Raw genomic sequence first — 20,725 nt, forward strand, 5'->3', positions numbered from 1 at the left:
TCCCATGGGACCAAGTGCTCTCATTCATAAAAGAAGGGAGGTAACAGCTGCCCCACTCACGCCCCAGGATCACTGGGCAGTCAAAGGGGATTCAGGTGCTTCCTGGAAGACAGAGTCACAGGGGTCCCTCCTTTTCTCAGCCACCCATATCAGTCCACCTTTTGGGTTTTGACGTTTACTATGTGGTTTTCTAGACTTCTATTGAAAAATCCTGCTTTGTGGACAGGGCTGCTTTTCATTTAGATTGGGGGCCACTCCCCAACATCCCTTTTATTTCTCACAGCTCTGGTCCCATGGAGTCTTGTTTGAGTGCAAGTGAACTGAATTTCCCAATTCCTCAAAAAGAGCGATAGTAATAAAAACCATAATAATGACACTTACATATGGATAGTGCTTTGTAGTTTAGAAAATGCTTTCACCAACTGATTGCCACGACAACCCTGAGAAGTAACCTACTCTACAGATGAGGAGCCTAGAGAGAGAAAGTGACTTTCCTGGGCACATAGGCCCATGAGGTTCTGGTGCCAGCATAACAGACTGGTCAAATTTCCAGACTCTGGAGTCAGACTGCCTGAGTTCAAACCATGGGTCCTCTTGGTCAGGTTTTATAACCACTCTAAAACTCTGTTTGCCCATCTGTAAAGTGAGCACAATTACAGAGTCTACCTAATAGGGCTGTCTGTATGTCAATGGGCTTGGCCTGTGCCTGAGGAAATGCTAGCCCCATGATCCTGCAGCCATGGTTAGGAAGAACATGGCAGGGAATGGGACCTTTCACAGACGGGGCTGTGGCCAGCAGCCAGGGCCGACTCACCGAGAACAATGGCGAGCATCTGTGTGGCTTTCTTCTCCTTCTGCTGGGAGAGCTTCCTACGGCTCATGGTCTTGAGGGAGGTCCGGGTTTTGCCATTGGGCATGGTCTGGATCTCAAAGATCTTGGCAATCTTGGGGTGGCCTTTGGCATGCCCATTCTTCTCTGGTTTGGCGGGGCTGTCGGGAGTGCTGTGGAGACCGTGGTGGGACGGGTCGGGGAGAGTCAGCTGGTGGTGGCTGGGTGGGATGGGGCTGTACCGGGTCCTCTCGGGTGGGCTGGTGCTGGAGAGCATCTCCATCTCCAGCTCCTGGGCTCGCCGGGCAGCCTCCTGCACCAGAGGCAGAGGGCTCTGGGTAAAGCCGGACCAGTTCCCAGGCATCAGCCACCCATCTCACGGGCCCCTCCCTTTCCCCTCTGAAGACTCCTGCAAACATCACAGGGTCACCCTGCGAGGGAGGCAAGGATGTCACTGAGGCATGGGACCCAGGACCCATGGCAGCCCCTGCAGGATTGCCCCTGTCCTTTTTCCCATGGCAATCCTCATGCAGCCTCAATACCCCACTTCTGTTCTGCCAGGGCTGAATACCAGGGACTTGTCTCTCATGGCCTGAGCAACACTTACTGTTAGCAAAGTGCCAGGTGCCGCAGTGGCTGCTGGGGTCAAGAGCTGATGATGTTTGGCCCTGCCTCCAGAAACTCATGTTCCGACTGCAAAGAGGGCGCCCGCCCCTGTTCTCCCTGTCAGACAAGGGGCCCAGTGCTCCCACTTCATGGGTACCTGCACCTGCTTACACACATGGGCTCCATATTCTCCTGGATAGACTAACCCAGGTGCCAAAGGGCTGACCCCTGGGGCCCCACATCTTCCCTGCTGGGGTGACCTAGAGGGCCCTGGCATGGATCCACTCATGGCCTCCTGGGTTCTTCCATAGGTTCTCTTGTTTGAGGCCTTGGAGATGTTAGTCTGAACTTCTAAAGTACAGCCTCACTATGTGCCCAGGTGGCATAACTGGGCTGCTGCCTTGGCCCTGACTCTGAGGCTCTGTTTTGGCACCTGCCTCATAAACAGCTTCTTAGAGTCCTGCCCTTGCAGTGCAGGTGAAGGCAGGACACCAGATCTGGATTTTGTATGCGGCCCTCTGTGGGTTCTCTGGCCCTGTTCTCCATCCCTCTGGAGGATGGAACGCCTGCTGCTTGCATGCTGGTACAGCTACCACCTGGCAGAGGCTGGGGTCTGCTGTGCTTCTGCACCTGAGGGCTCTATGTACACAAACTGCTCCACCACCAGTCCCCACAGCTGCTCTGCTCCGTCCTACCCCAGAACCTGCCCATCCATAAGGCAGCTCATGTCAGTGGAAAGAACACAGGTGTGGATTTCAGAGTCACACAGGTCTGGGCTTAGTGTCACCAACTCTTGAGACGGGTGAGTTGCCTAATCTCTCTGAGCCTGTTTCCTCTTCTGTCAACTGAAGATCGGTTCGATCAAAGAGACTTACCTCCCAGGGTCGTGGTGAGGATTTGATGAGATAATAGGGATATGGTAGATGTTTGAGAAATGTGAATAGCCATTATTATCATCTATATTATGTTGGTATGGCCAACCATTTTCTCGTACACATCCATGCCTTGCAGAACGCTGTCTCACTTCATGCCTGCTTGGAGGTGTGCACGGTGAGTCTGCCTTCAGCTGAGGCAAGGTGGGGGTTTCTGGGGTGCTTCTCCCATTGGCCAGCTTCTGAGGTCTCAGAACCATGGCCAGTGGGCTTCCCTAGGGGCAGAAAGACCTGGCTCTGGGTCCCTGGCCTGAGCACTTACCACTCTCCGCCTGTTCACTGGGAAACTCCCATTAGACTTCATGATAACGGTGCAGAGTTTCATGTCCTCGGGGTGAGTACAGTTGCCCTGTGGAGTGAGCCAGCACATGGGTCACACAAGGTGGTGGGGATGGAAGGGGGACAGAAACCCAAAGTGCAGCAGTCCATGGAACTCAGACTGGGCAGAAGGGCTCAGAGATCAGGAGGGTAGGGGCCAGAGGAGGCAGTTGGGGCAAAGGGGAAGGCTGGAATGAGACAAAAAGTGGTGGGTATGACGAGGGACACAAGGACCTTGTTCTTTATGGAGCACCTGCTAAGGGCCTGGCACTGTGCTAGGCACACTCATGTCCCTTCTGACGTGGAATCCTCAAGACCACCCTCTGAGGCTGGTATTTGGATTCCCATTTAACAGATGAGGAAACAGGCTCATAGAAGTTAAGCAACTTGCCTAAGGTCACTCAGCAAAAAAAGTGGCAGTGACAGGATCTGAACCTGATGTGTCTAGCCCAAGAGCTCTTGTTCCTTCTGTGCCCACACACTGTCTTCCTTGTGAAGGACTGAGTGAAGGGGAGAATTCACAAGACATCAGGGGGAAAATGAAAGAGCAGCAGAGGAGAGACATAGTGGAGAGAGGAAGTCAGGAAAAGTGATGTGTGTTTGGAGGGGAGGACAGAGAGTACAGAAGGTAAAGGAAAGAGGATGGAGGACTCAGAGGGAGCTAAAGTGAGACAGAGAAACCAGAAAAGAGGAAGAGAGGAGCCCACGGGGGTACCAACCAAGAGTTGCCGCCTTCAGTCACAAAGATCTCCAAGCAAAGACTTCTCCCTGTTGTTGAGTGTCATGGACCCTGCCTCCCTCTCCTGGAGACTCAAATTGCTCCACTGAGGTCCATGCCTTCAAAATCTGCCCTTGCCCAGCTCCTGGGAATTCCTTTAGCCTAGACCTAACCCTTGCTGAGGTTTCCCAAGCCCCCACCTGAGCATAGGATGAGCCCTCTTGGTAATGGTTAGGTGGGGACACTGGAGTTGGTTGGGGGGTGTCTTGAGACCTTTAGTGGAGCCCTCATGTGGGATCTGAAAGCTCGGCTGCTGCGCTTGGTGTTGACTCGCTTGCGGCGTCTGCGGAGGACAATGTAGATCTTGATGTAGACCAGCAGGGTGACGATGAAGGGCACGTAGAAGGAGACGATGGAGGAGTAGACCACGAAGGCCGGGTTGGCAATGATGCACTCGTTCTGGTCTGCGGGAGGGAGAGCCCGGACAGGCAGGGAGTCAGCGGGCCCACTGGCCATAATTCCACAAGAGCCCATTCATGTCCTTCCAGGAACAAGGAGCAATTTTACAGAGAATATGAATGCAACTAGATGTTTAAGGCTGCCTGGTCATCTTAGATATACATAAACGCACAGCAGAATCCAGAGTATTAAAAACACGATTGTGAGTAAAAAGTTAAGCTGTGATGATGGACTGCTCCCAAGTCTTTCCATTACTATTCCCTCATTACTTCGTCATTAGTTTTGCCATGTCTGGGCATAACAAGTGAAGCCGGTGTATCCAGAAAGAATGACACAAGTAAACTTTTAAAAGAGTAAAACTTTTAGTCTGACCTGTGTATTAGGAGAGGTTGGCCACCTTTTAATGTTTGCAGCAAGATAACTTGGCTCTGTTTGTTGAACTCACTTGTGTTCCTATGTGTTTCATATGTTTGTGTGCCCTTCCAGGTCTACCAGATGCCTGTCCTCTATCTCGGGGCCTTGTGCATTAATCCAAGTATGTTTAGTGCTATTCCCACTTAGAATTCCTGTGATGCTTATAATAGATACTGAACCACACATTTTCAAGGCTTCACTGTATCTTTTGTTGTTATGATCTCCAGAGGTGCACACCTGCCATTGCTCTTGCCTCCCTGAAGAGAGGAAGTTCCATGCTGGTGGGGGCTTTGTGTTCCCTCTGTCTGAGACACTCCTGACTGTGCCTCCCACAGAAATGGGCATGTGGTCAGCTCACCTCCTATTCACTTCTAGCTTTCCTGCTCCAGGTGGCTCAGGCCTGACCCGGGTTTAGCAGGCCCTGAGGGCTGAAGCTTCATTACAAAAATACCATTGTCAGGGGCGGATGGAAGCCCAGTAGCCTCTGCCATCGCATGTGCATGTGCACATATACACACATGCAGTTTGTGAAGCATGTCTTGCCTCTTCAACTTAATAACCAAAGTTGAAAATTCCCAGACATCCCCCTGAACCATTATCCCCACTCCTCATCCAACTCCGTTGTGTCCTGGGCCACTGTTTCCTCTCTGCCAACCTAGAACAACTCTTGAGTTGGGCTTGGCCCAGGACACGTAGCCTGGACTCAGTCCAGGGTAGCGATAGGCCTCCACTGGGCCTCCACCCATATCTGTGCCAGGGACTCTGCTCCCTCAGGGCCCTTCGAGGGAGCGGGGGCCCAGGGCCAGCTGAGCCTCAGGCAAACAAAAGCAGAATGTACCTGTGTTATTGAGTCCGAAGAGGAGTGGGCAGGAGATGGTGAAGGACAGGACCCAGACGATGGAGATCATGACGGTGACCCGGCGCTTGGAGCTGTAGCGTGTATTGTACAGCATGGGCATGGCCACAGCTGTGTACCTGCAAGGGCGGGGGACCCTGAATCTGGGGTGCAGGCCCAGGGACCCCTCACTCCACAATATGCACACACCAGAAACACCCTCACTCCTTGGGGCTAAACAGTTGACACACCTCTATGAAGCTTGCCTGAGATGCTAACTCAACCCTCCCTCCTGTCCCCAAACTCAGATGGCAAGGACAGTTGGCAAAGCCCAAACACTTAATCACTGGTGAGCTATTGTTTACTCTTGGCTCATATCTATTATTCTAACCGGCCCCACTTGGATTTCGGCTTTTCAAAGAACCATGGCCTGGATCTTTGCAGTTTTGAAACTGTACCCACTGCACTTGTGCTGAGCCCATAAGGTGGAAATGTTTGTTGATAAATTGTTAGCCAGGCCCCTCAGAGCAAGATTTAAGCCTTAGTTAGTAGGAAATAACAATGGCAATTGTTTACAATCCTTCATCACATTTTTTTATCCAGCACTTCTCATTCATTAACTTATTTCATCTTCCAAGAATGGTGTGAGGGAGGTAGGGTCATATCTGTGCAAATTAGTGGAAGGCTCCAAGGATGCAGCTTAGCAAGGTGTGCATGGCCTGGGACCCTTGGCCACGTGCCAAGGACATAAAATGCATAACCAGATACTGCAGCTCCAGGCCACAGGTGTCATCAATGTAGGTTTCTAGAAAATGAAACTGAGAGCTCTGAAAACGTCCATCATCTGCCCAAGGTCACATGAGTAAGATGTGATAGAGCTAGGGCTTCCATCAGAATCACAACATTTCCCCTTTTGTACCAGTCACTGTCTGAGTATGCTTGGCAGGATCACTGTCCATAGATGGCTTCTCTTTAGGGAGTGTGTGCTCTCCTAGCCAAACATACACACATGCACACCCATACACACATGCACACCCATACACACAAACACATGGACCCACATGCACACAGCCAGCTGCACAGCATCACAGACACCAGACACAGCCTGGCTTTGAGAAAAGCTGGGGCAGCCAGAATGGTGAGTGGCCAGAGCAACTTCTTCCACCCTGGCTGGGCTCACCTGTCGATGCTGATGGCACACAAGTTCAGGATGCTCGCTGTGCACATCATGACGTCCAGAGTGACGAAGATGTCACAGTGAATCCTGCTGAATTTCCACTCACCTACCACCTGGGGACAAAGCGACATAATGGATGGACAGCAGGAGGGGCAGATTAGCTTAGGTCCTATAGCCTGGTACTCCTGGAGCCGATGAGGCCACAGAGTCAGGAGGCAGCTGCGAGTCTTGTGGGCATCCAGCTGGGGTGTGGGGAGTGATGCCCATGGGTGTCTGAGGCCCTTGCCCCTCGCTTGTCTTCTCCCAGATACATAAGACCACTTAATGCCAATTACTGTGCTAGAAGAAAGATAGCCAACTTATACGGAGGGCCTCAACTTTAAACCTTAATCTCTGCAAACTTTGTTAACCCCATGTGTTTTCTTAGATTCTGTATTTGTGTATTTGGTATCCATTAATCACAGAGACACCTGTATTGACTATATTTTTCTATTTTCTCTGATCCTGATATTCTGGCACTTGGGAGCCTCACAGACCTAGAGAGAGACTTACCATCCCAGAGCTAGTTAATTCCTAAAGACAGAAAATGACTGACTTGGAAGGATGCCTCTCAAAGGCAAGGCAGCCACCCTGTTTCTCTAATTCACACACACACCAAGACAATATTTCCTCTGTCCCAAATTATCTCAGGTACCGGAGACAACTAGAGATCACCCCTGTAGCCCAAAGCCTGCCAGGATGATTGAGACTAGCCAACCCTACGTTGCTTAATCTGCCTTGCCTTGCATTTCCTGTGGGAGCCCCAACAGGGCCGTAGCCTGGGCTTTCCCTCGCCCCTGATTCTGCCTCTTGACCCAAGCCTGCTGCTTCCCCCTGCACCCCACATGGCAGGCCGAGCATCTGGTTTCTAGGGATATGGTGTATCACGTTAAACTCTTCCCAGTGGCACTGGCTTCCCTGTGTTATCACTCAGTCATACCTCTGTAAATTAGATTCCAGGTAAAATTTTAGAATGCCCATGAGGAAACTGAGAACCAGTGAGGAAACCGAGCCTCCGAAAAGTGCAGTGATTTCCCCAAGGCCTGTGGGCTCAGTTCCTGGTCCTGCTCTGGCCCAGGCTCTGGCTGAGCCAGGCAAGCCCTTCAGTGGTTGGCCCAGTACATGGCAGAGTCGGGGCCCCAAAATGATCTGTTAAGAATAATGGTGAAGATGAAGACTCTCCATGAAACAGAGAAGAAATTTCTGCTCCCTCTTATACCCAGAGAACGAAAGAAGGCAGATCTGGGCCAGCGCTCGAGGAATGCCCGAGTGGGCTGGGGTGGGCGGAGGGGTTGCTCTGATGAGCTGTGTCCTTGGTAGAATGGGAAATGAAGAGTCTAGCTCCTGGCAGGAGTTTCTCATACACACATGCACACAGGCACACACACACACACACACACGAACGCACCGCACCCCCCGCCCCCGCCCACGTACCACCCATTCACACACAGGCACACACTCATGGCAGGCTACGCAGGCACACACTCACGGCAGCTGTCCCTAGCACTCTGGAAGCTTGGAGCAGCCCCAATTCCCTGAGGATGGAGTCAGGACAGGGAGATGCACCTTTGGCTTCTACCAATAAGAGCAGAGAGGAGCGGGAAAGCCCCCTCCCGCAACCCGGAGTAGGGCAGACTGTGTGTCACCATGTAGCTCGGCAGCAGGGCTAATTATAACCTTGCTCATTCTGATCACTGCCCTCTCTTCTGCTCCTAGGCATCCAACCAAACGCTGGCATTTAAGCTCAATGATGGGCAATGCGGCTGCTGTCATCTTGTGTGGCGGAAACAGCAGCTTGCCCTAGACCACAGCAAGCCTCTCATGAGGCACTGTCTTCCTGGGAGCTCACATGGGGGCCCCATACCAGGGCCTCTCCCAGCTCCCTGTGCTGCTGCGCTGACCAGGTTGGCAGGAGCTAACAGCTGGATGTCCAGTTTGGGGGTGGAGGCAGGAGGGCACATAAAGGGCTTTCCTGGGATAAAAAGAATGTGCCTTTAGGGTACCACTGGGCAGAAAACCAGCACCACCTGGTTTACATCCCACTTTGAAGCCCCCCCTAGGACTGATACTTGGGAGCCACTGGGGGTCTATGTTGAGATATCAGGGCCTTCCTCTCTGTCTTCCTCCTCTCCTTCCCTCCTTTCTGCCATCCTTCTTTCCTACAAACACTTATTTAGCAACTTACTGTGTGCCAGTCTCTATCCTAGGCTCCTGGACACAGTTGTGAGCAATTCAGACACAGTCCTGCCTTCATGGACATCTTAAATCTCTCCTTGCACTGGCCTACCTGGAGCCCAGAATAACAAAGAGATTTCCTCTGTGGTCCCAGGGGAAGCTGCTTTGGACAGTAGTTAGGGCTGCTAACTTAAAGACTCAAGAAAATGCATTGGTGGCCACTGTCCATAAAACATCTACTGTGGGCATTGCACTTTATCTCGTGTATTGTTCTTGAAACTTTTACAAGAAGGGCTTGCTTATCCCATTCATAGCTGAGGGAACTGAAACCCAGAGAGGCCATGTAACATGGCCAAGTTCACCTGGCAGGTGTGCAGCAGAGCTGGAATCTGAAACATCACATCTTACGCTCTCTACTAAGCTGTCCTGGAAGGGACCATCTAGCTTATCAAAAGAGGAGATAATTATGTGACAAGTACTTGGTAAGCCTGAAGTGTGAAAAGGAAAGATGATTATTTCAAGGGTGGACAAAACTAGGGAGGGTCAGAGAAGAAAACAGAACAAGATTACTTGGTGATTTAGCAGCAGAGGAAGGAGTGGCCCCAGGTTCCCTAGTCGAACCCAAGGCTCTTTTCTTCATACCCCCAGGCATCCAGGCATCATTCCTTAATGCTCTTGCTCACATAAAGCTGAGACCTGCAGTACAGGCCCTGAGCTGGCTCAGCTAAGTCCTAATAACTGTAATAACACTAAGGACTTACCATGTGTCGGGCACTGTTCCGAACACTTGATGCTCATATCTTAGAATGCAGACAGTAAGCCTCAGAGGCAAATGACATGACCACCTCTCCTCCATACCTCCAGCCAGCTACTCCCTCTCCCTGCTGAGTGGCTTTGTTGAGAATGCAAGTGTCTCCCTCCCTCTCCTGGATAATTTTTCCTAAAGCATCACTTCTCCCTGAAAGTCTTCCCTGACACCCCCATGCTGGGCCGCATGCCCCACACCTCCTATGGGGACTGCTCCACTGTCACCTGCAGCAGACTGCACTGTAGGGGCCCTGTCAACCTCTGCATCCCCAGTATGCCAGTGCCTTAGCCCATTGCACAAGGATTGGGGTAAGACCTCGGAGTGCTCAGTCAATGCTGACTGAGTGAATGAATAACTCTGAGATATTTGTTCATCTTCTCAATCTCCTCATCTAGAAAATAAATGCACACAGGAAGCTGCTCCTTAAAGGGTTGTGAGGCTGACATGGAATGGCACAAGTGGACATCAGGAACTCTTCCCATAGCATCTAGATGGAAAGGAGTGGAGCTGGGAATTGAACCTAGTCATCTCACTCCAAAACCAGCGTGATTTTCATACACTTAGCAAGATAAATAACGCACACCAAGTTCTAAGCCAGACAGGTGCTGACATGGCATTGCTGGAAATGGAACAGGAGGAAAAAATCTGGATGCAAGAGCACGTCTTAGAGAGGGGACAGTGCATGGTTGTGAGGGTGTGCTGATAGGACATCAGGGCAGGGTGAGACGTCACCTGGAACGTTCTCTAGGGACAACAAATAGCTGAGATAATGTCCATTAAAATAGGCTCAGTGCCCAGCTCTAATTTGATGAGATGCTGTGGGAAAGTCTGAGCCCTGCCCTCTGAGAATGGCTTCTGCACCCTCCTCCCCTGACACACTCAGCTTCACCTTTAAAATAAGGTGATCAAGCATGTTTAAAGGAACTGTTCGAAAGACTTACTGATTCCTGGGAACCCCCTATAGCCCATGTATGGATTTGTCCCTACCCAAGTGTCTGGGTAGGGACAGGGGGTCTGGGAGCCAACAGAAGCCATGCCCAGAGCCCCGGGGAGAACACATGTTCCTCTGGGAAGAGGGTACCCACTTGCCTGGGGCGAACATAGGGAGTACTCTCTCCTTCCTCTTTATCCCATGGGGGTGGTGAATAGGAACGAGAGAGTCCTCCCTATGTGGAGCAGTGCTGGATGTCTATTGTCATCTTCATCTTAATCATCACCGCCATGGCTGACATTTACGTAGTGCTCACTGTGAGCCATGTATCATTCTAATCACTTTTCACACATTAACTCATTCGATCCTCAACAATGCTATGCTGTATGATACTATTATTATGTGCATTTTCTAGATGAGGAAACTGAGGCGCAGAGAGGTTGTTTGCTATACCATTTTTCCCTATGGTCTGAGACCTAGGACCCTCCTTTGGAAGAGGGAAGAAGGAGGGGATCAAGCGTAAGAATTAAGAAGGCATGGACAGAGTCTAGGGGCCCTCATAAACATGGATCCAGGGGGAATTGGACTCCTGGACTGTGTCAACTGAATATTTTTATGTGGTTTTGTATTTGTGTTTCCTTTTGGTTCTTCCTTAATATCCAATCAGGTCATTTTGGAAGTTGCAGCCTGCATTGGCTGTAGTAAAGGAAGCCAAAGGATGATGGATCAGAGCTCCCTTGGGCCCGGGGTGGTGGTGACAATAGTAAGCGCACGAGCTCCTTGGGGGCCTGGGGACAGGGAGGTGTGCCACTTTCCACCAGTCTTGCCTCCTCACCTAAGCATCCTCATCTAGATGTCTCCCCTGTTTAAACCTACAAAGCTTTCACATTTTCTTTCAACAACCCCTTCCCTCTCAGGCAGGAATGGCCTCAGAGGCACTGGTCAATTCCTCTCCTGCTCAGGGAAGGAAGGTAACATTTCAGTGGGCAGAGCACTGGCACTTTCCTAAATGCCTGATCCCATGCCTTCCCATGCACCCAGACTCCCAGATTGCTTCAGTCCTGGACATGCCATCTTAGAAAGCCGGGCAGAGAAAGGGGCAGGATCTGGCTTGTGCCCACCGGTGATCCCTAAATGCTCCCACATCTGCTTGCTGGCTCTGAAGGTGTCTTCCTGGAGAATAATATCTGCTTTGGGATTCCTTCATCGGCATTTCTCCCTGTGACCTGGGTGAAGAAAGGCAACTTCTTCTCCAAAGCCTCTATTTCCTATTTTGTTTTTATTTTAATTTTATTTTTTTTGAGACAGAGTCTTGCTCTGTCGCCCAGGCTGGAGGGCAATGGTGCGATCTCAGCTCACCGCAACCTCTGCTTCCCAGATTCAAGCAATTCTCCTGCCTCTGCCTCCCGAGTAGCTGGGACTACAGGCATGTGCCACCACACCTGGCTAATTTTTGTATTTTTAGTAGAGATGGGGTTTCACCATGTTGGCCAGGCTGGTCTTGAACTCCTGGCCTAGTGCTCTGCCTGCCTTGGCCTCCCAAAGTGCTAGGATTACAGGCGTGAGCCACCGTGCCCGGCCTGTTTCCTGTTTTGTAAAGTGAAAAGAGTAGCATGGACTCCCAGGGTTACCAAGAGTATTCACTGGGTCTGTGTCAGCAATGCACTAGGCACAGTATCTAGACTGTGCTGCCTACTCCCCATTTTGAGGTGCAGAGCTGGGCCGAGAAATGAGTGACTACACAATTCTTCCTAACAAAAGGGCTACAGCACGGTCCATGGCAGCCTCTACCTGGAGGTCCTGGACAGGGCCCCAGGATAAGCTGTGGGAAGGAGAGGGGATATGGGGAGCCTAGAGCAGCAGCCCCATTTCTGAAGTGGGGAGATGGGAATGAAGGTTTCCGGGATCTGGGAGCATAAACACGCCCCTCCTTGGGGATCCTTGCCGGTTACTCCTATTTCCAGTATGACCTAAGGAACTAACTCTGAGGCCAGAGTTCCAGCTTGGACTTGCCAGCCGTGTGATGCTGCAGCAGTTACTTAACTTCTCTGACCACCTGGTTTATCAACTGCAAAATGGTGGCAATAATGCCGGCCTCTGAGCTGCTGTGAGGGTTATATAGGAAAATGCTATATTTAAAGTCCTTACATGAGGCCCAGCACTTAGTAAGCACTTTACAAATGGTAGTTGGGATTATCAAGGAAACAATCTACCCATTTCATAAGGAGAAAAAGTAAGCCCAGAGCGAAGGAAAAACCACCTAGGGAAGCACCAGGAAACTCATTGGTAAAAGCCAGTGGGGAGCTAGAGTCCCCAGTGTCCAGGGCAGGGCCCTGCTGGAGAAAGTGCTGGAGCAAGCAGGGGGCCCACCTACCTCCAGGTAGACAACCCAGGGCATGACCAGTGTGGCCACAAGGAGGTCGGCCACCGCGAGGCTGACGATCAGGTAGTTGGTGGTGGTCTGCAGCGCCTTCTCGCGGGACACGGCCATGCACACCAGCACGTTGCCGAAGACGATGACAGCGATGAGTAGGGTGAGCAGCGTGGCATAGTAGTTGTAGTGGGGTCTGTCCGCCTTCCCGTCTGACCCGTTGAAGGACCGGCTCCAGTTCTGCCTCTCCAGATCATCATCATACCAGGACAGATTCAGTGGATCCATCGGGGCGGTGGAGCCACTGGGTGGCCAGGCTCTGGCCAGGAAAAATGGACACAGGGTGTCAGTGGGAAGGCCTCCTGCAGAGGTCTCCAGGGAGAAGACCAACTCCCAGCATTTAATAATGAGAATTTTCCAACTCGGGATTTTAAGGTTTACGGCTAAGAATTTTCTACAAATGTTGGGCCTTCTGCACTCTTTTGCTAGCAAGTTTTTACAGCTAGTAGGACAAATGAGCAAACACAATTGTTTTTTAAATGCATAATAAGATGAGCTTGAACAGAGCTGATCCATCATTTATTTATTCATTCAACAAACACTTCTTAAGCACGACCCATACACCACACACTTCAGTTAACCAGGCTTGCTAACTTCCAGTCATCAAAACAGAAATGGGTATTCATTCATTCTTGATGCTATAAATATTTATTAAGCATTGCTCTATATAGTTCTAGAAATATAGGCCGGAACAAAATATACATGGTTCTGTAGCTCACATTCTAGGAGAAACAACAGCCAATTAATCAAGCAATTACATCTACGGGTGATAGGGAGTAGGAAATGGAACAGGGAGAGAGATACATAACCTAGTTCAGGTATTCAGGGAAGGCTTTCTAGAGGAAGTGATGTTCAACAGACAGACAACTGAAGAATGTGTAGGAATTAGCCAGGTAAAGAACTAGGAGTCAGTGGAAGGTCTAGACATTGGAAGCAGTATATGCAAAGCACAGACGTAGAGAGGTAGACAGCAGGTGGAGGGCCTGAAAGAGATTTTGGATAGCTGATGCAGAGGGACCTGGCAAGGGTTGAGTCTGGGGAGGTTGCAATAGGCAAGATCATAGAGGACCTTAAAAGTCATGCTAGGAGTTTATACTTGATCCTAAGGGCAGCAGGAACCACATGATCAGATTTGCCTTTCGAATAGGTGATTCCGACAGCATTGTGGAGAACGGAGAGGAGGGGCCCAGAGTGGAAGTGGGACACCAGCTGGGAGGCTGTAGCAGGAATCCAGATAAGAGATGATGAGGTTTGGCAGGATGCAGGCAGTGAGAGCCCTGCAGAATGGGCGTCTCATCCCACAGAAGGGAAAGACTTCCTGAAGTGGTTATCATCTGGGATGAAGTAGAAGGAGGACTTAGCCTGCTAAATGAGAGGGGTGGGGGGATGTTCCAGACACACAATATGACATGGTCCCAAATCATCAAACAGCAAACAATTCTGTTTGGCCAAAAATGTAGGGTATGGCAGTAATGTTGAGGATAATTAAACTGCAGGGACATTTACAGGCCAGACTGTGTCTTATCAGCTGGAGAGTTCCTGAAAGATTGGGCCCAGAGACATGACCCTATTGGACTGGTGTTCTAGAAAGGTATATGGTGTAGAAGAGAGCTCAGAGAGGAATGATGTTTTGGCTGTAATTTAGGTTAGAAATTGTGGTCTTCTGAATGAAGATTCTGGGAATGAAGATGGAGAGACCTGTTCGGAATCAGGAGCTAAACTGGAAGTCAATCTCATGGTCCTTGGTCCTTGGATAGGTGTGGGGCAAAAGTGGGTATGGGACAAGCAGGGAGATAAGGAGTAGAGGGTAACGCTAGGATTTCTGCCTGGGGCTCTGGGAGGCTGGTGTGGCATAGTCACAGAGAAAAGGGACCAGAGGGGCTCAGGAGCAGACTTGGGAGGCATCAGGAGTTGATGAACTTGACGGCCAGAGTTTTGGTGGTGACTGAAACATAATGCACGGATAACATAGCTGGCTTTTCAGCTAACAAAAGTCTTCCTATTTTACACAAAAGAATTAAACTTATCAGCATTCCAAGGCATTCCATACAAAGCACATGACTTCCAGGTACTTTGCTACTGCAAATTGAAAACCACCAATTGATGCCATTTGGGATGAATGTGGTGCCATGTCCAATCAATGAACAGGGCACACCTCCTGCAATGGGTCAGAGGGGATGGTGGAAGAGGGCCTGCCCAACCTCCACAGTCCCATCTCTGTCTGACACACCCACTCTTCCAGCTTTAGTAGAAGAATATGGATCATGTCCTACCAACCACCATCACTGTGGAGCCTCGGGGAAAAGCAAAGTGCCTAATTCCATGTGGGGTGACGCGGAATGCCAACATGCAGCAAATCTTCCAGTTCTAAGGTAATGAAGCGTGTGTCATATTGATGCTGTATTCTGCAAAGCCAACTGAGCCCTATTCCCATTTGGAGCCCACAGCGGGAGGCCTGCATGTAGGTATTGATCAGGCGCCTGGGGCTGCTTCTGACATTCATTTATTCAATCGGCATCTATTGAACCTGCTGGGCATAAAGCAGTGTGCAAAGCAGTGTCAGGGGCCTGAGGCGTGTGAGGCACACTCGCTGCCCCCATCCTGACCATCGCTCTCTGCTTCTCCCCCAACTCCCTGCTGCTGATGATAGCATCATATACTTGTAAACGGTTTGATAGTTTGCTAAGTTTTTTGGATATACTGTCTCATTTATCCTCAAAACAACCCTTGGAGGCTTTTAATTATTATCGCTGTCTATGGCCATACTACCCGGAACATGCCTGATCTTGTCTAATTATTATCCCTACTTTACAAATAAGAAAGGGATTTGGAAAACTCTTCCGTTCCCTTCCCTCTGCTTTTCCAGTCCCTATGCATCCTTCAAAGCGAGTCTTGCCTAGAATCCTCCTGCCCTAGAATCCACCTATGTCTTCCTGCCTGAGCCATCACCCATCCTCCTCAGTGTCCTGCAGCACTGAAACACACCCCAGTGCTGCAGGAGACACCTGTTTAGGAGTCTCTTTTTTTCACTGGGGTGTAGACTTCACAAGAGTTACAACCTGTCTTGCTCATTCCTCCTCTTGTTCTTGGAATGAACAAATAAAAACCATACTATCTTGTTTTTTTCCAACTCCTGACTCTGGTTTGCGGGCAGTACGTGTTCAACGGATGTTTGCTGAACTGAATAAAAGGCTCTATTAGTGCAACTGGGAAGAAAACCCCTTCCCACTTGAAAGGTACCTGCTAATATAGGCTACCAGATTAACAAGTGATGAAAAAGTAAGGCACCCTGAGGGTGCCATAGGTGCTGCACGTTGGGTCCTGTTGCAGTCTGCACTATGCTCTTCCCCCAACCCACAAAATGTATATGTTGAAGTCCTAACCCCCAGTAACTCAGAATGTGACTATATTAGGATACAGGGCCTTTAAAGAGGTGATTATGTTAAAATGAGACACTTAGGGTGGGCCCTAACCCAGTCAGACTGGAGTCCTTATAAGAGAAGCTTTGGACATAAAAAGAGACATCAGGGATGCACATACAGAGGAGAGACCAAGTGGGAATGCAGCAAGAAGGTGGCCATCTGCTAGCCATGGAGAGAGGCCTTAAGCAATATCAGCCCTGCTGACACCTTGATCTGGGACGTCCCAGCCTTCAGAACTGTGAGGAAACAGATTTCTGTTGTTTAATCCACCCAATCTGTGAAATTTTGTCACAGCAGCCAGAGCAGACTAATACAGGTCCCTAGAAGTAGACTCTAAAAAGGAAATCAGCCTGCAGGAAATGTACTGGGGAATGCTCTCAGGATCAAGATGTGCAAAGAAGTGAGGAAGCAGGGCAGGCCAGAGGGAGAAGTCACAACAAAGGCATCGGGCGACGCCACAGGGCACCCTGCCAGTTGCCTAAATGAGAGCAACAGGGTAGGGCCTTTAATCCCCTCGCATAGATGTCATAGCTTGTGGCTGTCCCAGGGAAAGCAGTGTGGCCTTGAAAGAGGCATCTCTCCTCAGCAGTGGGCAATTGCCAAGAACTGTCAGTTGCCAACACTCCCAGTAGTTGGGGATGAGGGCTGTGGTCCTGCAGGGGGATCCGGGTGGCATTCCACAGTGTCCATTACAGTTGATGTTCAGGAGCATATGCACGTGTGTGTGACTGGGGTGTTTGTGGAGAACTTCCTGGAGGAGGGAGGATGTAAACTGGGATTTAATTTTTTTTTTAATAGAGACAGAATCTCACTTTGCCACCCAGGCTGGAGTGCAGTGGCACAATCATAGCTCACTGCAGCCTCAACTCCTGGCCTCAAGTGATCCTGCCACCTCAGCCTCCTGAGTAGCTGGAACTACAGGCATGTGCCACCATGCCTGGCTAATTTTTAAAAATGTTTTGTAGAGATGAGGGTCTCACTATGTTGCCCAGGCTGGTCTCACACTCCTGGCCTCAAGAGACACTCCTGCCTTGGCCTCCCAAAGTGCTGGGATTACAGGCACTAGTCTAGGATTTAAAATTATGAGTACAATGTAGATGGCAAATGTGAGTGCTGCAGGTCAGGTGGGGTTGAGGGTGAGCATTCATTCTCTGGAGTGCTGGTTACTTCTGCAGGGTAAGGGAGAGTCCCTGTACCCAAGTTCTGAGAAAGGCATCTAATCTATTATTTATTATTGGTTGTTCTCGTTGCTTTTTGTTGCTAATACAAACGTAGTATATTTACACTATGGAAAGAAAAAGGGAAAACATGGCAAATGCCTAAATACCTGTAACCCCTATAAGTACCTTGGTACAGGGCTATCTTTTTGTCTGTTTGCTTGCTTTGGGGTTTTTTTGTTATTGAGATGGAGTCTCGCTCTGTCGCCCAGGCTGGAGTGCAGTGGCGCTATCTCAGCTCACCGCAAGCTCCGCCTCCTGGATTCACACCATTCTCCTGCCTCAGCCTCCCGAGTAGCTGGGACTACAGGTGCCCGTCACCATGTCCAGCTAATTTTTTTTGTATTTTTAGTAGAGACGGGGTTTCACCGTGTTAGTCAGGATGGTCTCGATCTCCTGACCTCGTTATCTGCCCGCCTCGGCCCCCCAAAGTGCTGGGATTACAGGCGTGAGCCACCGCACCTGACCGTTACAGGGCTATCTTTTAACACCTTTAACACCTGGTGTCAGTCCTGGTTTCTATCGTGTCTTCAGCACCTTATCTACCTGGGGCTGGCATCTCTCACAAGCAGGGGTTGCCTGGCTGGCTCTCGCCGTATAAATATCAAGCTGAGCAGGAATTCAGACATCAGCAAAGCCGCTGCCACAGAGGAGGTACTCTAGCCTGAGAGGTGCTAGTATAACATTTGAGCTGAGGACTAAAAAACTTGAGTTCAAGTCCTAACTCTACCACTTACTAACTTTGAGGCCTCAGCCAGGTTATCCCGAGCCCAGTTTTCCCATACGCAAAATAGAGGTAACAACAATTGTGAGTATTAAGTAAGATGACTCATGGCCATGTGCCAGGCACAGGTAAGCCCTCGAGAATGTCAACTTTAAAAATCAAACCAAGCAAAAGAATGAAATGAAACAAGCAATCACACCACAAGCCAACAGCTCAGCGAGATGAAGTGACTGTTGCTGTTCAAATGCAGCTCACTAGGGTCCGAGTTCCTCCTGGGCACACTGCCTCCTATGCCCATCCTGAAAAATAGGTGGCTGGATAAAGGGAGATGGATTTCAAGATGCAGCCACCAACTCCTTGGGAGGAAGTAAAGGAAAGAAAAGACAAAGCCTGTCCCTGGGCCCTGGCTGCAGGACAAACTCAAGTGACCCTTGAGATGAGGTAGCAGCTGGCCTGGAAGATCCAGCTCTCCCAGCCCAGCTGCTATAGCCAATGACTGTCATACTAATCACCACATTTCATAGACTCTAAGACAAAATCGAATGAAGATACACCACTATTTTATGTACCACTAGGAAAGAAAAAAAATGCCATCCAACCCCAGTACAGCTCCAAGATGTTGTCCATTGTAAAATGCATCCTGATTTCAGAGACATTAAAATGGTGGGGGCAGGGGGATGTGCATTGTAGAGTAGATAACAATACAGGGCCTTCCCAGCATTTGTCTGCTGACATTTTCTCAGGAGGCCTGAGAAAACCTGCTGGCCCCCAGGCTTCCCTGCTGCAGCTCCAGCCCATCCCTCCCTTTTGTCTTTCTGTCTCCGGGCTGCACAGATTGTTGGGCTCCAAGGGGCATCCCACGAGAATACACAAGTGAGGAGCTTCTCCATCCCGGCTGGAGCTCGTGTTCGTGGTAGGGGAGTGATGAAAGGTTCCCAGTGCTGCTCCAGGTATGCTGGGCTGGTTCTGGCTCCAAAGAAGCCTGGTGAGTTTTTGTCCACTCTGGAGCTTGTGGAGGGAAAATGCAAAGCCACATAACACATGGCACCTTGTATTTGCCATGATGGCCCCAATTTCTGGTTCTTTTTTTAAAATGGAGATTGGCTAAATATATAACCCAAGGTACATTATTCTTACATGAGAAATTTTTTTTAGACAAATAAAGTGACACAGTATATTTAAAAATCTGTTGTTGTCAAAACAAGCATTTTGATTTAGAATTGTGAAAATATGATCAACTTGCTCACCACCCTCCAAATGTCATCTCCGTCTTTCTCCCAGGTGGCCCCTGTGGCATGCATAAAAGCTTACAAAACTCCAAATCATAGTCCCCAGTCAACAAGAACTTAGTGAGCACAAAATACATGCAGGGACACTGTTATTTTCCAGTTGTTACAGGTTGAGCTACTTGACAGTATTTCCTGGGTGGAGGATGAACGATCTAACCCTGTAGCTGCCAGGCCTCACTCCAGGGGTGGCTGCCTCTCCCCTAAGGCACCTTTTTGTGTGGGAAACCTTTCATCACTCCCCTACCATTGCTGCTCCTCATTCCACCTCACCATGCAGATGCTTCCAGACAAGGTTCCATGGGTCCTCTGAGGCCTCCTAGGCTTTTCTTTCTCAGCTGCCCTGGTGGAAGCCAGGAGTAAGGGAAGACTGCATTTGTGGAGTGACCTGCAAGCTACTGGTCATCAAAGAGCCAAAGATCATCTTCTCATCTGTCTCCAGGATCCTTTGCTCTGCCCTAGCTCAGAAGGGCAAAGATCTATAGAAATATCTTTCAGAGTCATCTATTCTGGTGCTCAGGACCCCTGCCTCTCAAGTTCTCCCTAACATCTAGCCTAACTCCAGCCTTCTGTAATAGTGGCTCTCTTCAGAAGCTTCAGAGCGGAACTTCCCCAACCAGATGTCTAGAATGCATCAAGGTGCATAGAAGTATCAGGTCAATTGGGATGTAGAGCCAGGAATTTCCAACCTCAGCAGCTTCTGCTGTTCACCCTATGTGCCTTACAAATGCTACTATTTTCTGTGCGTGCCCTAATTTGGAAATTAGCTAGCTCTCAAGTTCAGAAGTACTGGAAGAGCCCAGATACCCGGGGCTAAGCTAGCCCACCCAGGCTGCCCCAGGAAGGCCACCCTGCTCTGGCCACCCACTGCACTGCCCCCCCAGGAGTAGAGGAGGGGACAGGAAGTGGGCAGGCCTTCTGGGGTATAGACGAGGTAAGGAAGGGGCTGCTTTCCCAGTCACGCCCCAAAACTGGCAGGCGCCCCAACCTATAAAGTGTATTGGAAGGGAAAAAAGCTCCTTTAAGGCTCAACAGTTTGAGGCTGACACCCAAACCTGACATTTTCTCTCAGGAGAAACTTGGAAGGTGTAGCCACCCTTAGTCCCCAGGCTGATGGAGTGGGGTGAAAAGGGTCGATCTGTTAGGACAGCCTGGGATCCAGGAAGAAAGCTGGCAGGTCTTGGGAGAACGGAGAGGATTTTCTCTGATCCTCTCTTGCCCTCTTTCTCTCTCTCTCCCTCCCTCTCTCCCCACCACCTCATTTCTATTTCATCTGGGGCACAGAGCTGGAAAGGTGGGGGACAGAAGCCCTGGATGCAGCATAAACCCCAGCAACGTGTTTCCTATGCTTCCGTCTCAGCTTAAGTCTTGGTGCTGCCTTCCCTGAAAGTTCGGCACTTGAAG

The 20,725-nt window shown here is 49.9% G+C and overlaps 1 protein-coding gene across 3 annotated transcripts in view; it reads right to left on the reverse strand.

Annotated features, from left to right (window-relative positions):
• Window positions 1–20,725, reverse strand: part of DRD2 (dopamine receptor D2) — a 65,683-nt gene that overhangs the window by 2,133 nt on the left and 42,825 nt on the right. For 2 of the 3 annotated variants that reach the window (XM_032167434.2, XM_058446523.1), the window contains exons 2-7: window positions 12,616–12,931; window positions 6,292–6,401; window positions 5,115–5,251; window positions 3,677–3,867; window positions 2,630–2,716; window positions 815–1,142 (exon numbers count right to left, since the gene is read on the reverse strand). In XM_032167434.2, the coding sequence (XP_032023325.1) occupies window positions 815–1,142; window positions 2,630–2,716; window positions 3,677–3,867; window positions 5,115–5,251; window positions 6,292–6,401; window positions 12,616–12,900 (1,138 nt within the window). In that variant the 5' untranslated portion in view covers window positions 12,901–12,931. The remainder of the gene's footprint in view (window positions 1–814; window positions 1,143–2,629; window positions 2,717–3,676; window positions 3,868–5,114; window positions 5,252–6,291; window positions 6,402–12,615; window positions 12,932–20,725) is intronic. The other variant, XM_032167435.2, reaches the window with a different exon arrangement.

Source organism: Hylobates moloch, unplaced genomic scaffold (assembly GCF_009828535.3).
Source record: "Hylobates moloch isolate HMO894 unplaced genomic scaffold, HMol_V3 SCAFFOLD_11, whole genome shotgun sequence".
Classification (NCBI taxonomy): domain Eukaryota; kingdom Metazoa; phylum Chordata; class Mammalia; order Primates; family Hylobatidae; genus Hylobates; species Hylobates moloch.